The sequence below is a fragment of the Acipenser ruthenus genome, chromosome 4 (assembly GCF_902713425.1).
Source record: "Acipenser ruthenus chromosome 4, fAciRut3.2 maternal haplotype, whole genome shotgun sequence".
Lineage (NCBI taxonomy): Eukaryota > Metazoa > Chordata > Actinopteri > Acipenseriformes > Acipenseridae > Acipenser > Acipenser ruthenus.
The window spans coordinates 20,395,319-20,416,320 of NC_081192.1; the positions used below are offsets into that span (position 1 = coordinate 20,395,319).

At 35.1% G+C, this 21,002-nt stretch overlaps 1 protein-coding gene across 2 annotated transcripts in view; it reads right to left on the bottom strand.

Moving 5' to 3' along the window:
* The window catches only part of LOC117400239 (tyrosine-protein kinase Lyn), a 56,327-nt gene extending 35,325 nt beyond the window's left edge, over nt 1-21,002 (bottom strand). Inside the window, exons 1-8 of one of the 2 annotated variants that reach the window (XM_033999867.3) lie at nt 20,635-21,002; nt 6,168-6,298; nt 5,473-5,530; nt 5,276-5,381; nt 2,825-2,923; nt 2,619-2,722; nt 1,943-2,092; nt 1,315-1,467 (exon numbers count right to left, since the gene is read on the bottom strand). In XM_033999867.3, coding sequence (XP_033855758.1) covers nt 1,315-1,467; nt 1,943-2,092; nt 2,619-2,722; nt 2,825-2,923; nt 5,276-5,381; nt 5,473-5,530; nt 6,168-6,293 — 796 coding nt within the window. In that variant the 5' untranslated portion in view covers nt 6,294-6,298; nt 20,635-21,002. Of the gene's footprint in view, nt 1-1,314; nt 1,468-1,942; nt 2,093-2,618; nt 2,723-2,824; nt 2,924-5,275; nt 5,382-5,472; nt 5,531-6,167; nt 6,299-7,015; nt 8,145-20,634 lie in introns of those variants that run through there. The other variant, XM_033999868.3, reaches the window with a different exon arrangement.

Below are 21,002 nucleotides of genomic sequence, written 5' to 3' on the forward strand. Positions count from 1 at the left end.
GCTCAGACTCCGAATAATAAGTGCAAGTTTTGTTGCATGTTGAATATGAGAAAGGGGCTTCGCTAAATGAAATGTTTTTCAATGGCATAAAAAGTCTGTTTTTTTTAAAGCATAAAGTCGATTTCACCCATTCTCTGCTTGAATTGAAAAATAAAGATAAAAAAATAAAAATAAACATTGATATTAATCGTCAATTTGGCAAAAAAATTAAAAATCGAATAGTAGCAAGCCTACTCATGCAAAAATACAGTGAATTTACATCTATATGCAAGGAGGCCAGAAATTGCATTGATCCTTATTGGTAGGGCATATTAAATGTCTCTTGCTTTTAGCACTGGACCCTTTAAACAGAAGCAAAAAAGGAAATGTGCTGTACTTTTGCACGGTCCAGCAGTTACCCCGTTGTGTAACAATTAACAGAGGAAAGCATTTTACTATACGTTTAATATAGACGTCAAGAGGGACGAACAAACAAGAGGAAACATCTTGAACCTGAAACCATCCAAAACGTTTTTATATTTGCAAAGCTAGTAGCTTTTGTGAATTCATACCCTGCACGTGGGCATCGGAGCACATAACATTTGATTTAGTTTGCGTAGTACAGAGCAATGAGAGGGGCAAATTGATTCTATGACTACTATTTTTACAGCATTTTAACTGCTTTGGCACATAAGCTTAATTTATTATGATCTTGCTCACACAAGGACAAAAAAGGCTAGATTAAGTAATATCAGACAGTGGTAATCCAAATGCAGTAATATGGCAATATTCCCAAAATAATACATTTTACTTCAGTATCATTTGATAAAGCAAATATGCCACTGCACCAGACTAACATTAAATGTGTTGTTTTTTGTTTTTCTTATTACTGGTCCTCAAGTACATACTCCAGGTTTTATGGCCAAATTACCTGGCTAAACTGGTTCAATTAAGTAATTGAGGGTATATGTTGACGTTCATTAAAACTTATTAGAAAAGTTGAACTAAATACTAAAAAGGGGCAGTGAAAAGGACACTGAAGCTAGCATTGAAAATGAGGTATTGAATATTGGCCGTCTTAGTCTGATTTTTAAATAAAAATAAATTGTTTGGTAGGAAACACATTTGAAACCATTTGTTACCATTTGTTCCTAAATTCATGTCTATTGCCACTGAATCAATTTCCAGTAGACATACTTATTAAAAGAAAACATCCTCATTCTACTCACAATCAACCTATTTCTGATGAAACTTAATCATGGGGTACACAATATACATCACAAGAAGCATGGTTGTCATTATTGCAAAACAAATTTTGCTCTGGAAATCACTCACCCAACCACACTTCCCCAAACTGTCCTGCTCCCAGTTTCTTCAGCATTTTGATAGATTCCTTGGAAATCTCCCAAGCATCTTTATCCCATGGCATCTGGGCCTTGGGTTTGGAACACGGCTTGTCCAGGCATCGACATAGACCATCTGATTGTTCTAAACAGCAAAAACAATTTTATATTACCGGTATATAATAAAACACATGTAAGTACAAAGTAGATCTCCATGACCTACAACCCCAAACATACATACAAAGAACGTTCTAACAGAGTTTTTATCATATTGGAAAAACATCTCTCTGTATGCAAGTGTAGCATATGTAAAGTCAGATGGAAAACACTCATCTTAAACAGTATAAATGTACAGTAAGTGTGTTTTTCGTACATAAAGTACAGGCTCCTTCAGTGCACCCTGGTCTAGTCAACAGTGATAAGCATCTCCAGTAGGGGACAATAAAAAACCAAGCAATGATGTCAAATAAATACATTAAAACAACTGTTCTTTGAGTTTTATAAAGGCTTGAAGAATTATAACATTGTTTCAATTGACATTGGGCTGTTTGCATTTACACAAATGCTATAAGCTGTAACTATTCATGCTTAAAAACCATCACATTCTAAATATAACTTACTATGATAATGCTTCAGCATTTGAGGAATGTCAGGAAATGTAATTTTTGGGGAGATGTAATAGCCACCGTTGTCCAGACTTCGGATCTTGTAATGCTTGATCACATTCACTCCCTGCTGGTCAACGTCTCTGATGGACAGAGAATAGCTACCTAGAGAAACATCAAAAAGAAGAGTAATCAAGGCTTGTTCTTGTGCTTTAGTTGTATTCAGGTTTACATTTGTACATCACAAAACATTGGCAATGAGGTATGTTTACCAAAAGTAAAGTAAGACTTTGCGGTTTAATGTTTATTTTTAACAAGCAGTATGTTATGGTAACCAGAAGGCTATGGTAATGTAACATGTGTGGAACCAAGCAAGGTGTTTAAAGCCAATACCAATAACATTAACAATACAAACTCAATTATGTTAGAAGTATTTTGGATACAAATGTTACAAATGAATTATTTTACAATTTAAAAAAACGAAGTATTAGTGTAAATTAAGTATAAACTACGCAGGTTATTTTCCTGGCTTTCCTGGCTTCCCTCTAGCACATTCAAAGGGTACTCATAATCCCAAAGTACCCAATAGGGATAGGTTATAACAGTTAATACTGGAAATCATTTATTACAAGTGTAATATTGTTTAGTGAGGCAGTGAGGACTATAAAAATAAGCTTTCTTGCATACTTACCTTTTGAAGTTTCACTTTCTCGAATAAGGAATGCCCCCGGTTTATTTATTGGTGCTAGAAGTTGCCTCTCAGCATCTTTCCTTGTAATATCTTTGAAGAACCAACTATATGAAATATTAAAAACATTTTTATTTTTTTTAGATGATTCCACATATGGTGACTTGAGAAGAAAACAAACTTAAGACAGTACATTGCAAATAACCTACTCCTCTGTCTCCAATGTGTTCACTTGTGCCACGTAGTTGCTGGGAATAAAACCTTCCTTCTTGCTTGTAAGAGACACGGCTTTCCACCATTCCCCACATCTGAAAGAAAAAAATATATAAATGCAAATTCAAATAATGGCTGCAAATTCAAAAGATTAAGAATTACCTCTTTTGCAGTTTATTTTGCTAAATATTGTCTATAGTGTTTTTAGTATTTCACTTACAGTCTAGATTTTTGGGCCAATTTAAACTGGAGCTTCAGTGAATTGAACACAAAAGATATTTGTTGCAACAACTTGTATAGAATGCATCACTTTTACATTAAAAAGGAGACCCCCTTTATAAACTGTACATTCAAACAACAGTAAAAATGATTTGCTTGTAAGACATTAAAATGCAGGTTTATTTGAAGCTGACAAAGTTAATGCCAGTGTCAGTGCTATGTAATGCACAGCTATTCCAACGACTCTGTAAACTCTTGTGTTTATCTAAATTTCGATTAGATTTTCTAAGGTGACTGAACCAGGAACACCAAAGCATTTAGTACTGGGCACATAGAACATATAAAGTCATAGAAAACATGACTGGGTAATATCTTAATACCAAGGCTCATAACAGGTTAAAGTTGTGGTTACTAACAGTGTATATAAAATATAAGGTCAATGTTAATGCAAGTCAAACCATACAATGCATTTGGTATTCTGCAGTTTGGGGCCTTATAAACATTTGCTTATATGTAGGGCTTCAGTTTTTCGGGTTTTATTAATTGTATTTTTCTGTGCTTATTTTTAGCAATCGTTTTTTTATCGGGTCTTTCGTTTTTGATATACTGTATGAAATTTGTGTTTTCGGTTACTTTCCAAAATGACTGAGCATTTTTTTTTCTGTCAAAATATGTATAGTAGTAACTTGACAGTACTTGCACACTTAAGTTGTACCTTCTTTCCTTTGCTGTCTTCCACAATGAAATCCCTATGGTCACAGGCACATTCTTCTGAGGTTTTTGTATGTAGGCATTTTTGTACATTTCGCCACAATTCTGTTTTAAATCTTCCGTATCTTAACTGTAATACAGCTTTAAATCCCATTAACAAGCCTCCATCCTGATTATAATCTCGTTTTAAATCTTGCAAGCGGAGTCTCCAATAGAAATGTAGGAATGTGCTGTCACTCAGTAGTTGGGGCGGGTTTAAAGTAAAGTATTCAGAACGAATCAATGGTAATTGTAAGTCAGGAAGGCGGGACATTGCCCAGCAGCACTGGGAAATGTATTTACTATTATTTTTGTAGTAGGTTTTATTTTTGAATGGGAAAAGGGTAAAGTCAATGTGAATTTTAACCATTTCCACAGTTTTTCCGGTGTTTACTGGTTTTCCACTGATTTCATTTTCTTTGTATCGGGGGTGTTTTATCAGGTTTTATCAGTTAAAACTGAAAATCAGAAGCCCTATATATATATATATATATATATATATATATATATATATATATATATATATAAAAGATTCCTGCTCCAGATCTTTAACATACAGTGTCAGCCAGTATGGCATACAATCTGTTTCTGAAGACATACCCAAAACTTCTCCCAGTTAGGGACATAAGCAAAGAAGCAGAAATGTAAAAGCAGAATATAAACCCTTTATGAGACACTGTTTTATGTAATGGACAGTCACATAAGCATCTATAGTGAAATCATCTTTATGTTACATGCATCATCTTCAACCAATGACTGACTTAGATTCACGCCAGGAAACAAAAACAGTGATGCTACTGTTTTCTAGTTGGCCCCATACTTGCAGCCGCCTATACCCAAAAAGGCATGCATATAGCCCTTGATTATGAATCGCTCAATAATTTAAGCTAAATCATGGTTCTCCAAGCCCTTCTCCATAAAAATACAAAACTTTCAAATGACATACGTATAAATACAGACAGGAAAAAAAAACCTCCATGTAAACCGTTATGTTATGATACATTTAAGAACTTTTGCTAAAGAAGATCCATGGTTTGTTTCATCACAATAGGACAAGTGATTCTCTAGATTCTCTAAATGGTAGTCATTAAATTAGAAATTGTTTTGTTCAGTTTTAAATATCTGCTTTGACAGCCTAGTTGATTACTGTGTATATGTCCTTATTTCGCCTGTAATTTATGCACAATCTTGTCCTTGTAAGTCATCATTCTTAGCTTTTGATGACAGAAACACCATTATGTGATTACCAAAATTAATTTCTTAGTATGTACACAATAAATATTCAAGACACAAATAACGATTAATATTGCATGAAACAATTACTGGTTAATAAAAACCGCTGTGGAACTAATTTCTTGCCATTCTTCTGTGTACATCATTGCACTGAAGTGGCACTGTGTAATGGGAAAAGCTTTGCTCTTGTAGATTCACAGATCCTCTGTAATTCTTTTCTTATAAAAACCAACAACAGTACTTACTCCTCAATAACTCGCAGTCTTTCCCCTTTCTTGAATCCCAGATCTTCATCATGGACACCTTCATATGGGTACAGGGTGATTACGATCTTCCCAGGTTCAGGCTCTTCTGTTTCCAAAAACAAAAATGGCAAAGTTACATAATGTTTATAAAGTCAACAAATGCTATGCACTATTAAACAGAAACTAGATTATTTTACCTCCCAACTTCTGGAATCTCTGGCCTGGCAGTAGATGACTCTCTTGAGATGATGTGTTCTACAACAAAACATTTTAAAGCGTAGAAACAGTTGTAATCATTAAGTGCTTCATTTCCAAGATTAGCAGCTTTAGCTACCACGCTCTTAATGAATGCTCTTGTAGGACGACATTTGTGATTTAATTCACACATCGTTATCATGTTACCAATAGACAATCTCAGACTTGAGGGGCCTTTTTTGGGTATATAGTACATATTGCTAAATATGGGCAACTTTACACTTGCATATAACAAGAAATCCACTTCAGTTCAGGTGGTACTACTTAAACAAAAGATAACCGCTGGCAGACGCTGTAGATTATTTGTGTTGAACGGCATGACAAGATGCATTACTGTATGTGTGACAGCCTCTGTTAAGTTGAAAGCAAGTTAAGTTAAAGAAATCAGGGTATGATCTAGAAATTCAATCTTACGAGTATTTTGACAGATCAAGAAAGGTATCTGAGAAACTGAATTAATTATACAGCAGAGAGAGAAGGGGTGGGGGGTTTGGGTCCATTGGAAAAATACGTGTACCATTCCAAGCTCAAGCATTTGGATCTGCATGCACATGTTTTGTTATTTAGAGTTAATTGATCTTGCTCAGTAAGGGAGTGGCGGAGGGGACACCCACCATAACTCACTACTTACTATTACCTGTTGCTTATTGGACGTTGGATCTCTCGCTTCTATAGTTCGGTCACTACGTACTGGTTGCGGTTTCTTCAGATCAAATGTACCTCCCTTCTGATCGCCTATCAGCTTGGATTTTTTACATCCCATATTTTCTGTCAGAAGAACAATTATGAATCTTTAGCATGGCTTTGATATAAAAGATAAAATACATACATAAATAAAAACACCAAATAAACAATAAGGTTAATAACTAGCTCCAGTACAAAGTTTGCTGATTTTTTTTGAAAAAAAAAACTAAAAGAATTTGAAAGAATACTGAAAAATATGACCTTAAAAGTAAATAATCATGCAATATTGTTTAAATAAGATTTAATCCTCAAAAAGAAAACAAGTTGTACCAAGATCTTCCCACATTTACATTATTAATTCCTGATTCGGATTTAAATGTATTGCTTTCAGACTTCTATACATTTTTCCATACTTAGATAGGGTTAGGAAATGATATATTGTTAGGTCTGTGAAAACAGCAGTAACTTTTATTTTGTTTGTTTACTCAAATCCAACAATATTACTGTTCAATGGGACAATAAAATCATCTTGTTATATATTTTTTACAGCATACTTAATCCATAAGATATTAAACTTGATATATAAATCTACACAACAAAACCAATGAATAATTAGAATATATATGTTTTTATCTCTACACCCTTTATAAAACTTGTGGTGTGGCATTGCTCATTATTTAAACCTTGGTGAGCCAAGCAATAAATAAGGTACTTCTAAATATACTCACTACTAAAAAACAGAAAGAGGAGGCATCACAAATATCAAGTAAAACAACTTGTTCCAAGTATATATTTACATACAGTGTTTGCATTTCTTGATCAGTTTCTTCAGGAGTGTAATGCTTGATAAGACTTGCATTTTTTCTTTGAGTAATGAGGTTGGTGTGTGATCACTATCTCTGGCTGTTTTGCCAGACAAAGTTTATAGTCCGCTCGTTTCTTTTGTAGTTTAGGTTTGCATACACCTTTAGTGTTGGTACAGCCTGTGTGGTTCACCATTTTGGAGTTTTCTGTGTCTGCTCTGGAACAAGTGTTCCTTTTTTTGCAGTCGGTCTGGTTTGATAAAACACGTGTTCCTCTGGAGATCCAGGCAGCGATGTCAGATTGCAGTGTTTTCGAATAGCAGTATGATTTGGGGTGCTTTTATGCTCTGCAATACAATTCTGCAATCTTAGTGGATATAAATCCAGTTCAAGCTTCCCTCTGCTCCAAAAACATACGACAGAGGGAAGATGGTAAATGATAATATATATTTTTAGATTAAGCTACTACAAGCTTCCTTGAGTCAGGGAGAGAAGGACTGTACGTAGGTGTGTACCAAATTAGAGACTGACCAGCTGAAAATATACATTTCAGTCAAAGTACAATGAAGGGGCAATGTGGAGTGGAAATGGTACTAAAGCAAATGAAAGGTAAGGAAATTAAATAATGACATGTCTATACTATCAGATCAAGGTTTAGACTTGGTAGCCTAATCAAAAATAACTTATTAACTTTGCCTTTGGACTGGTGTTTATGTGGTTGCTATGATCTTAAATGACTAATGGTTTAAGAAGTCCTTCCTGATTTTAAAATTAGAAGCATGCGTGGTTGCTCAAGTGCCCCTTCTGCTGACAAGTTAGATTCACAGGTTTAAAAAGCCATTTTAATTCAAACTCCAAATCAGCTACTGTACAAGTGTTTGATTCTAAACTTTGTTACAGTTGACCCTTACCTCATTAAGGCACATTAAGGGTTGTGAGAGCTGAAAGCTATATAACTTTTTTGCCCACTTCCCCACAGTACCATTGACTGTGGTTGGCTGTGTGCACTTCACTGTAGCAAGTGATAAGTAGGTTTAGTGTTGTTTACTATACAGCTACTTGGTAACGTGTGACTTGCAAAAAAGTGTGAGTGATAGATGTGTGGTAAAATGGGCGGCGGGGGCAATTATCATCATTTATTTTGTTAACAGTAAAAGTTAATGTTGTCTTTCTCTGTGGTATCTGCCTGTAATGAGAAAGTGACCATTTCAAAGGGCTCAGGGAAAATGAAGGGATTATTATTTGTGCCTCTCCAACACAGTGTCTGTTGCTTTTCTGCTACTGTAGCTGGTAGAGGAGACCCTACGGTTGTCACACACACACACAGTAGATGATTTCTCCTGTTGCACCTTGTCTGTTTGCGGACATTTGCTTCAATAGAACATATTATTATTATTATTATTATTATTATTATTATTTATTTCTTAGCAGACGTTATCCAGGGCGACTTACAATTTTTACAAGATATCACATTATACATTATTTCACATTATACAGATATCACATTATTTTTACATACAATTACCCATTTATGCAGTTGGGTTTTTACTGGAGCAATCTAGGTAAAGTACCTTGCTCAAGGGTACAGCAGCAGTGTCCCCCACCTGAGATTAAACCCACAACCCTCCAGTCAAGAGTCCAGAGCCCTAACCACTACTCCACACTGCATAGAGCTGTTAGACTAGACACATACAGTTTTGGTTATTTAATCTTTCCCATGCTTAAGTGTTTGGAATATCAAGTTCACCAAATCTTAAATTGGGTTCCTGTGGCAGTGTTGCAGTTAAAGCCCTGCCGGTGCACGTGTGTATGTGTTGGTGTGGGGAATAATGGGTTGGCAGGAATGGGGTTAAATTTCTCACTGTCAAAACACGTGGGAATGTGGCTGGAGCTGTGAATTGAAGTAATGATTAGAGTTGATGTTCTTGAGAGGTGGAGGTTTTTCGTGTTCTGTTTACGCGTCCGTGGGTGTTTTTAGACCTTTTATTTTGGGCCTTGTGCCGTTTTATTTTGGTAATGTGTTTTGTTCTGTTTTATGTCCAGTGTTTTGTTTGTTATTTGTTATTACTAAACATGCACATTAGTGCTTCACTGCAGCTTTTCTGTGTCTGAGTCTCTATTCCTGGTTGAAACAGCATCGCCAGTGACGATGTCCTGTCACAGTCCCCTAAACTGTAACCTACATAGGTAAAGGCCAACACAATAGAGGTAAGTTGTTATTGCTATAAACTACAATAGATGTACTGTACCTAGTAGTAGATCTGGCACTCCACCAGCTTTCACGTTAAACAATTTAATTAGTTTAATAATCTCTAGAATGCTAGGCAGCTAAAATTGGCTGTTGCTTCTTATTAAAGATTGACTTTCTTTAAGGCCCTGTTGGTTTCAAACCAAATTCTGTGAATAGTTAACTAGGGTTGATTAACCTTAAATTCTTGAGTACTGTACTTCCTGCTTTTACTTTGCATAGGCACGATTTACTGGAACTGTGATTGCCCTGTACTGTATCTTCCCCCTACGATGGCAAGTTCTGAGGTTTTGTCTGCAATATTAATACTTGCAGATTATTACATCCATTTAGGCCTACAGTATATAGTACAAATCCAGCAAGTATGCTAGTAACATATACTATATCCCTCAACAAGCTATAATACATAATTAGAACTATCAGCATCATGAGAATTATATCCCAGCCAACCAATAAAGTATAGCTATAGAACTCCTACAGCGGTTCACAATGATAATTCCAAAACCCTCACCAACTTGTGCTAAGATATAACTAAGAGATACAGTAATACAGATCACATCTTTAAAGGGTTAATATTAGGCTTTCAATCTTGATGATTTTTTAAAAATATATATATAAATTAAATATGAACACGAGAATGATCAATTAATTGACCATTACTTTAAGAAGTACTAATTTTTAGTAAATACTTGCATATAGCTGTTTCAGTAAATTATTTAAAAGGCATATATACCTTCTTTTTTGGTTGCGAAAATCAAAGAACAAATAATTAGCTCGCAGACAATGCTCCAGATTTTTTTTCTTTTCTGTCAGCAGTAACCACTCCCAGAACTGTCAGCAAGAGTAATTTTAAATTTCCCACAAACTGCAGCAGTACAGTTTTGTGATAATAAAATAAGTCAGGGTTACCCTGGCTTTTATATTGTTGTAGTCTTTGTAGACTAATCCTTTGAATAATCTTTAGTCACTACAGGTATAAAATCCTCAAGGGGCTTTACACCCGGTTTTTATTCTGTAGGTTAAATTACTATAAACAGATATATTGTACACTGTTGTGTAACATAATAATCATGCATCATAACAAAATTTATTTAGTTTGTTTAGTTTGCAACTTTTGTAGTGGTTTTGCAATATAAAACATTGCACTAAAACAGAAAATATCGAAAAGTATAATTTGTATAGCCCTATAGTGATTTTCATGGAAAAAAATAAAAATCACATACGTTTTCAAGTTTCCCTTCTCAAATAAAAGGTATAGTCCATTACAGTTGTTACAAGGGAGGAACTAAACTTTTTTTTTTTTTTTAATGGATTGTGTGGTATGGACTAGCAGTGTAACAATTCCATTACCTTCTTATCATACATGCAAAATCTGCATTTCTTTAGACTCTTCCACAGATAAAATTAAAATTTCTAATTATATACCTGTATACCATTTACTCTGAACAATACACATGCAATATATGGCACAATATACTGTAATTTGTTTCAACTTTCCAAAAACACTGCAACAAGTAAACCGTGTTGTTTTGTACGACACGTTTAAACTTTTTTTTTCTATTTTTTTTTCTCAGGTTGCGTAATTCCATGTTAGCATTTTCAGGTTCTTCAACATTACAGCTGGCATATTTAAAATACAAGTCGAAATTTTCTTTGTGACATTTTTTGAAGTGCGAACTGCCTGCTTCTTTTTATTTTGGCTTCTGCGCGACACGTGTGTTTATCGTGTGAGAGACAGAGAGAAAGAATTGTAACCATTAAGTATGTTATTTGTTTATTTAGCAGACGCCTTTATCCAAGGCGACTTACAGAGACTAGGATGTGTGAACTATGCATCAGCTGCAGAGTCACTTACAATTACGTCTCACCTGAATGACGGAGCACAAGGAGGTTAAGTGACTTGTTCAGGGTCACACAATGAGTAAGTGGCTGAGGTGGGATTTGAACCGGGGACCTCCTGGTTACAAGCCCCTGTCTTTAACCACTGGACCACACAGCCTGCACCGCAGCACCAATAGAAACTGGCGGTTGAAAAACAGAAATTTCTGTAATTCTGTTGTGAACTGCGCAGATCTGTGCAGAACTTTGGAAATCTGCTTTATAAGAACGCACTCATTAATTTCTGTACTGCCGTTAAAGCGGCAGGGGTCGTATTTGTTTTTCCACGGCTGTAAAACAAATCCTCAATATTTTTGGAGGTCGTAAATGGCTGTTTTTTAGTTGGGAATTATGATGGTACACCCTTCCTCTGGAGCACTGTGTAGATATAATAAATATTTCTTTTTTTTTTATCTATTGTTAAATTTAGTCTGCCCAAAGAATCCCCCCACACCCTATTATGAGTATTATAATCTGTTTAGATAAATAACGTAGATCCCAATAGGTGTTGCAACTCTGCAGTAAATTTTACTTTTTTTCCAACCTTTATTTTATTATTATTATTATTTATTTCTTAGCAGATGCCCTTATCCAGGGCGACTTACAATTGTTACAAGATATCACATTATTTTTACATACAATTACATTTTTTTTACACATTATTTTACATACAATTACCCATTTATACAGTTGGGTTTTTACTGGAGCAATCTAGGTAAAGTACCTTGCTCAAGGGTACAGCAGCAGTGTCCCCCACCTGGGATTGAACCCATGACCCTCTGGTCAAGAGTCCAGAGTCCAGAGCCCTAACCACTACTCCACACTGCATAGAGCTGTTAAGACTAGACACATACAGTTTTGGTTATTTCATCTTTCCCATGTGTAAGTGTTTGGAATATCAAGTTCACCAAATCTTAAATTGGGTCCCTGTGGCAGTGTGGCAGGGGAAGCCCTGCCGGTGCACGTGTGTATGTGTTGGTGTGGAGAATAATGGGTTGGCAGGGATGGGGTTAAATTTCTCACTGTCAAAACACTGTCAAGAGTCCGGAGCCCTAACCACTACTCCACACTGCTGCTTTACATGATTGCAACTTGACAGCATGTTTTGAAGGACTGCAATAATTATTTCTCTAAATCCTATTGGTTAAACCAAACTTAAAAAGCTCAAGTCCTTATCCAAAACAAACAAACAAACAAACAAAAAAAACCCTCCTGTTCTTTTGTAAAGCATGTACATTTTAGGGAGTCGATCGTCCACCATCACCTGGCCTTGGCACCTTAATTCAGAATGGCTTTTGCTTCTCTGAACTGTCTTTCTATACTTCTTATCAAAGCTGTTTCTCACATTTCTAAACAGGTGACCAAGTGGGTTATATAAACAGTCTAACAAAATAAAATGGAATATAAAGCATTCCTTAAGGTAGGTAAGTCTGTAGGTTATTTCCCCATATACATTATGTGTATTAAGATTGAAAGTTGTTTTCTAGTGATCATAGGGGGAAACGTCAAGGCTGCACAAAATAAGTAAATGGTAACACAGCCTAGCAAGAGGTGTACTGCATCACTAAAACCAGGCATGTCCAGTCTTCATTTTAAACCAGGAATCAATGGTTAGCTTTCATAGTGTGTCTGATTTTATATCCAAATGTTTTGTAAACCTGTATGTAGTTATGTTGACTGACGATCATTTTTTACTTTGGGCTATGTTGTCATAATCATGTGATACCTCCCTATACATTAAAAAAAGATGTGTTTTAAAAAAAATAGAATACTAGAGTCACTAAAGCAAAATCAGCAGCAAACAAATATGTATTTATGTGTAACAATATGTTGGATGCAGGAGTGCCCCAAGAAATATTTCACATGGTACGCAAAACTGTACCACACCAACATCCCATCTCATGCCAGTAACGACTCTGCATCACCATGCTGTAAAGTGTTTCAGCCAATTAAAGTGCTGCATTTTGTTTTTTTCCTAGAGTTTCACAGCACCTACACTGTCACATTAGAAACCTGCAATCAAACTGCATCACTCTTTCCCTATTTAAAAATGAATAAACACAGCGCACTGCCATCGAGACAGAACAGCAACTACACTAACAGCTAAATAGTCCATAACAACAATAAAAGCTACAAATATACAGACTTACACTAGGGGAATAAAATGCTGTTTCAATTTCTAATTATTTTACTCTTACAATCACTACAACTAATCATTACTCATCCCCTAAACTTGTTAAACAGTCGGAAAGAAAAATATTCGATGTAACATAACCGTCAGATAACTGATGTTACTAAAGGCTGATGTCTCACCACTCATGGTCCTCCTCAGCTAGTAATCAATCAATTCAACAAATGGAGAATATGTCATGAAAAACCATGACATACAGTATTTGTGACATGGGCGGACGTGGGTCACCAGCCATGGCATTGATACCATATGTCAATTTGTTCATGACATTTCTAGTTTATTCCACGAATGTTTACATTTTCTATAAATAAGATATCAATATCAGAAAGGACAAAGTAGCTACAGTACATGTTACTGGAATAGACGGTAAGGGATTGTCCCTTCCGACAGATGAGCTGGATATAGACAAGTGCTTACCTAATACCCATTTAGGATATACTCATCCTAGACAAAATGTGGATAAAAATTGACTTGCATCATAAAATATTTGGTATTTTGTGAATATCTACATTTTGTAAATAGTTTATTTTAAACATAAGCAGCCTTCTTAGCAATAAAAATGTTATTTGTGCTGCAGTAGGCTATAAGTCACAATGACAAGGCTATAATCATGCAGTAACAAAACATTTTTACCACATGATTGGTATAATAAAATGATTTCAGTCTGAATAAATGTTTTAAGTACTCGCCAAAATGTTTGTCTATTGTTGTCTACTGTCGTTATACAATCAACACCTTGGGTAAAAACATTTCATTTAAAATCGAAGTAAGTTTAAGTAGTATAAAGTTACATAAAGTCTCAAAATATATTATACTGTTATTCAATTACATATTTGACCCCAAGTTTACCGAATTACAAGCTTGTATGTTTGTTTTAAAATTCATATAAAAGAAAAAAAAAATTGTTGCTTTCTCTCGTTAAAAAAAAAAAAAAAGAAAAAGTAGATTATTTTTTATTTAGATGTGACAGATGCCGTGGGGGTGGGGAGCAGCTCATTTAGAACGTGGAGCTAAAAAAACTCCTTTAGTTAGTGTTGTTGCTTATATTAGTACCACATTAAAATGCAAACAATGAAAAAATGACATTCACTTAGCCTGTAAATGTGGAAATGTAACAGCTGAGACCTTATTTTTAGATAACAGTGCCAGGAACTTGGGCAATAGGGGGGGGGGGGGGGGGAGGCAGAGGGAATGCCAGATTATTGTGACATTTTAGAAGTGACATTTTTACTTCCTCCTTTGACCAGAACTTGCGTTACAGACTTTTTTTTTTTTTTTAAAGGCAGACAGGGACGCAATGCTGACATTATACAGTATATCAGCACCATACAAAACCTGCTCCCTGACCTCTTTTTGTTATTCATATTTACAGTTTTCTTGGAAAACATATGTGGCTAAGTTTCTATGCACATTTCAGCAACCAGCTCACTTCTTAGAAGGGACGAGCTCCATATTGCCAATTTTGTACTGCCTTGTAAAAACTAATAGATTATCAAGCAATACCTTCAAGCAAGTTCAGGGAGCTACAGTGTTCTTACTGATAATTATAGAATATGTAAAATGTGTGGCCTAAACAAGATCTGTCATGGAAAATTAGGACATACGGTATTAATGTCATAGGCAATGGAGGGACATCAAACTCCAAATGACATATCCTCTATTCAGCCAAAGCAGCATTGACATCAGGATTTGACTACGGCTTTAGCCAAGGGATCTTTAAACCCACCCAATTCACTGAATCTTTGCATAAATCAGCTCAACAAATCCTCTCGTAACATATTCCACAAATCTATTATTGTTTCTGTATTAAGATTCATTGTCACAGTCGACTATTAGGTTAAAAAAAAGAAAACCAGTAAATAAATAACACATTTTATTGTGGTTGTAAAAGCAAAATGTGGACAGAATGAGCTATCTGTAAATTCACAGTTTACTCATTGTACAACCGCACCAACAGGATGTGGACATGCTAAAAGTTGCCCCACAAATAAAGTAACATTGTAGTGCTTGTAAAGATCTGGACATCTACTCTAGAATACACCCAATCAAAATTTGTACCAAAAAACACAATAAAACAGAAAGTGTACTGCTTTCATGTCGTGTTCTTAATGTTGCTGCAAGCGTATTTACTGTGACTGTAGTAGAAATAGATAAAGTCCATACATTTGTGTTTAAAATATACTGACCAAATATGTGTTTGGTGAGACATATTATACAAAAAAAAAATGAAAAGAATTTACAAAAGATGATTTGTGTTTTCAATATTGTCTACATTTAAAAATAAAAATTAAGCAGTAAAAAACAATTGCTGACAGTTAACAATAAAAAGGTACAATTACACAAACTACATACATTGTACATCATGTTAATATTAGTGAAACTGTTTAATTATCTTATTTAACTATATGTTATAAAAAAAAAAGAAAAAAGTCTGGCTGCTCTGCTCTCCTGTAGGATGGATATTAGCTATTAGTGATTACACCCTATACTTCTATGTATAATAACATAAGACAATTACAAATTAGGGGAGACTATTCGGCCATTATTGCTCGTTCAGTTCCTAGCTACAGTATATAATAATAACTAAACAATCTGATAAAAAATATGGATCTACAGCTGTAGCCAAAAGTTTTGGATCACCTAGAATTTTAGGATTGAGACATAATAAAATAAAATTATATATATATATATATATATATATATATATATATATATATATATATATATATATATATATATATATAAATGATTTAGATCTTTTATTTAACATTATGTAATCAAAGAAACTACAAAATGATATTGCAAAAGTCTACCGGAAGCCGTAGTACAGTATTTCATGTTAGACTGAGAAATGTCAATATTTGTCAGTTTTTCGTTAAGTGTATGGAAAACTACAAAGCAGTATGTAATTCAATATGTTTAAGTAACATTATTCAGCAGGTTTCATCTGACTTTATGAAGCAAAATTAGTGAATTCTATAGGGTGATTCAAAACTTTTGGCCACTGCTATGTACTCAAATGAAATGTACAGTAAATGGAGATACAAAAACAGACACTGTATTAAAGGGGCTCCCTGGATCAGAAAAATGTAAGTGTACTCTCAGAAAAAAAACAAACAAAAAAAAAAAACATTTTATGAACAAGCTCCATGATGAAATGTTCTTCACTGACAAATTGCACAGCAGAATTCTTAAGACTACAGCTTAGAGTAAAAGTGGTCTTAACAGCAAGTGGTACTGTGTAGATGTGTGTGTTTCTTGTAAGATGCTGGGGTCCCTTTTGGTACAAGTGTCAAATAATGCATCCACCTAGGCAGCTTTGTTGTCAGGGTAAAAATACAAACAAACAAAAACAGAAAGCAAAAGAAAACATAAGGATAACTTAATTCTATGATCACCTCCTTGCACTGTACTACTGACTACTGAATGATAAAGAACCAGAGCGAAAATGGACATTACAGGCCAAAGTCTTCACAATGGTAATACGATATTAAGTTGCTTTTGTTTTTATCCAAAAAAACAGGAAAGAAAACAAAACTGTAAATAATATTCTTTCCTTGATGCGCTCATGCATGTTTTGATGCCTGTAAACATTTACATTTAACAAATAGGCTTAATGCATTTCTGTTACCAGGAAAACCACAGAGTGCATGCCTATGACAGGTGTTTCCACAGCTGAATGCAGATATGCAGATTCTTCTTCTTTTTTTTTTTTTTACAAATAAATCAAGTTCATAATGATTTAAAAAGAAACATTATCAACATGCTGCTCAAACAACTAAACAAATGACTGCAAATGTATCTGATTTGGGAACCTGGAGAAAGTTGTGTCTGTTGCTTTTGAGACAGGTGTAACATGATGGAAAATCAGTATGTCACAGTAGAAGACTGATTATATTATTGCAAGGATGGCATCACTTTTGTTCAGTAATCAGTAAAAAATAATCACGTTATTTAAACTGGAAGAACAAGAAGCCATTTTGTGGCTTGGAACTTGGTTTCAGGAGACTAGGTTTTAGGTCACTGCATGGCACACCAGGGGAGACTTGGGGTTTGATACAGCAAAGTTGCCTCAAACTAGTTTTCCTGGAACCATGTTTCAAGCCACTGTTCATGAAGAACTGGCTTTGTCCCTCAGCTTTATGCTACAAGAGTAATATATGATCATATTGCTTGAACAAACATGGTAAAACTGCATCTCCTAATCAAATACACATCTAGAGCCCTTGTAATGCTATATACTGTGTGTTATTTAAAGTTTCTTGTTATTTACATGGACATAAAAGCTAACTCTTCATGGACTGATATTTAATGTTTGTTATGTTTCAGTTACTGTGCCATCTAAAATTAATTACACCACAAATGTATTTGATTCAGATTTAGCTTGAATATAAAGGTTTTAGTTTTCCATACAAAAGGAATACTTGTTTTAATGCCAATGCCATCACAAATCACAACCTTTGTGATTTGTGATGGCTACCACTGCTGGTACCCTAGTGTCAGCACTTGCGCTAATTAAATCCTGCACGCCTGTGCGGCGTGTCAACACTCAATGCTCTGTGTCTGCCTCAGTATTGTTCAGTGACGATCCAACACATGTAACAAATCCCTGTTATAGGTGCTTTAACCCTCGAGGCATCTGGGAAAATACTGCTGTCTTCAAATTACCATTCAATTTCAGTACAAGTCCTTTATATATCAAGTAATCAGTATGTGTATGTGTCTAGTTTACACATTTTACTCTAGTTTACAGATTAATTTGGGTCACAGCAGGGAAGCTGACGTAACCTGTAAAGTCTACACAAATGTGATAATAATGAGCCTGCAGGTAATGGAACTATTAAGTGATACTACTGAAAAGCATGATCCATTATAACCTTTAGGCCCGAATTCTATTAAGGAAGAAATACTGTTTTATGTAATAAACAGAAAATTCCTCCGGCTACAGTACTGGTATGGCAACAAGCTAAGAGTTAGGAATTGGAACAAATAAGCCTATGGTCTCTTGGCTCCCAGCAGGTACAGTAACCCAACTGATTTATAGAAAATGTAGTTTTGGGATTTTTAATGGATTTATTTTTTTCTTGGAACACGTTTACTAACTCCTCAAAAAGATCCAAGTATCCTGAACCAGTTTGTCCTGTTGATAGCCAGTAGAACAGTGCTTGTAACTGCTAGAATTTCCATCAGTGAAATGTACAGGAGCACTGCACTTAAAGGATCCTGTTAGAACGGAGTTCCGTTTACAACGTATTGCGGAGGCATGTCCCTGCCAAACAACATGAACTTTAATGGGGAATTAGGCCCTACTCTGGTTAAAACAGATCAGTTTATAATGTATCTACCGTTTAATACGTACAGTTTCCCTGTTCCACAGACAGGTCTTTTGCGTTAAATACATACAGTATAATACATACAGTACTGTTTAATACATACAGTTTCCCTGTTCCACAGGCAGGTCTTTTGCGTTAAATACATACAGTATAATACATACAGTACTGTTTAATATGTAAAGTTTTCCTGTTCCACAGGTAGATATTTTGCGCCAAGGTACACCCGGGACAGTAAATGACAGTCACAGCGCAATTTGTGACGTCAGGCAGGAAAAACAGTTGCCATTTATTTTTATTCTTTATGTATTTGTTGGCACAGCTGTTGTACACTTTAAATGTACCCAATTTTAATTACATTTAGCGAAAATATAAATTCTTAAAATGGTACTATGTATTACACTGTACGGCCCACAGGGGGCGTGTTTTGTACAAGTAATAAACTCCCATTCTTTGGCAGTTAAGCTTTCTTGTATTGCTTATATTGTAGCGATATCGGTTAACGCAGGTAGGCGCATCACACAGGTCGGGGCAATCCATACACAGATGGAGGGTGGGGCGGGGTTCACGCCCGCCCTCCGCCTGTCTGTGGATTGCCTCGCCCTGTGTGATGCACCTGCCTGCGTTAACCAAGAGCGCTACAATATTTAAGGTATGTATGTCCGCAGTTACACACACACTTTGTTCATAAAGCATACATACCAACAGTCCCTATATGGTCAGGACAGTCCCAATTTCCTAGCAAATGTCCCATGTCCCGATGCATAGGAAGAAAGTGCCGATATTTACCCATAAAAAAAAAAAAAAAATCATTTACTCTGCACAGTAGTTAGTGAAAACCACACGTTGTGGTTTTTGTGCGGCTGACACATCTGCTGATTACTACCTTATACAAAGGGAAGAACACTTCATTATGTCTATTTTTACTGTCATGATGGTCGTGTCGTGTTGAGTTGGGGGGATACGTCTATTATATGATAATGATAATTATCATATATCATATGATAATGAGTGTTTTTTGCGTATGATTCCTCCCATGTGTAAGATGCGTATGTGTTTTGTAAAGTTACATTTTACTCAACATGTAATAATTAATTTTATATTAAATACAGACAGCTGGTGTTAACGAACGGTAAAGTATACTATAGAGCTAGGTACATTTTTGTAAGCAAAAGGTATAAAGGCAACTATAGGCATTGAAGCGGAGCGTTTTCTTTATACTATAAGTACACCTTTGTAAAACTGTTTTGCCAAAGGTAATAGGCCTACTGTATTATTATTATTATTAGAGATATTTCCTGGTGTGAATTCTGATAATGTTGTTGATATTAGTTTGCAAATAAGTAATGTTCATTATTTATATATGTGTACACACACACACACACACACATTCATTATATATCTCCAAACTACTCTCTATATAACCACCAAGAATAACTGTTGGATTATTTTAACTTGACCAAAAAAATAAATAAATAAATAAATAAATAAATAAATAAATAAATAAAATAAAACAACGTGTATAGTTCATGTAGCAGATTTTGTCAAGGTAGCAAAATGTGACGCTTACATGTCACATTTTGCTACCGGTAGCAAAGTTTGACGAAGTAGCAAAAACTGGCGTTATATCGGTACAGTAATACACTTCTAAACTGCTGTAAATAAATACATAGAACATATTACACTGTTTACACCTACTTTACATGCAAACACCGGGCTGTGTTGTAGAGTGCGAATTATTTTACATAGCATGGTATCAGACCCTATTACAACTCCAAATTATAGATAAAATCAAATATATTTTTTAAAAGTTTAAAAATAACTGCAACTTTTACCACGGTACGTACTAGCGGAGCTAGCCAGCATTCACAACCATACTAAAGAATACGAGTTACAAAACATACGTGCACTTTGATATGAAATAATAATAATAATAATAATAATAATAATAATAATAATAATACACTTACATTTTTACTGCTTTGGCCCAATTCCTAGCGCTAGAAAATGTTAGCACTACAATTACGATAATTCCTCATAAGCTATATTAAACATTTATTGGTTTACAAAGTTAAAGCGAGCAGTCTAGCTTCTTTCTGCTCTCGTTAGATCCAGAAACTAAAATAAGAGGAACTGGCTGACCCGTCTCGAAAGGACTAACTTCCTGTTACGCACGGCACATTGGACACTATTTATTTTGTATTTGCATAATTACTGCAAAGCCGAAGGTCTATCAAGACGGTAAAATAGTTAGCATTTTGATAAACGTAATCGACTTGTTTTGTTTTGTAAGAGTTGAAATCCGCAGCAGAAGTACAACCCCATACCCTCGGTAACA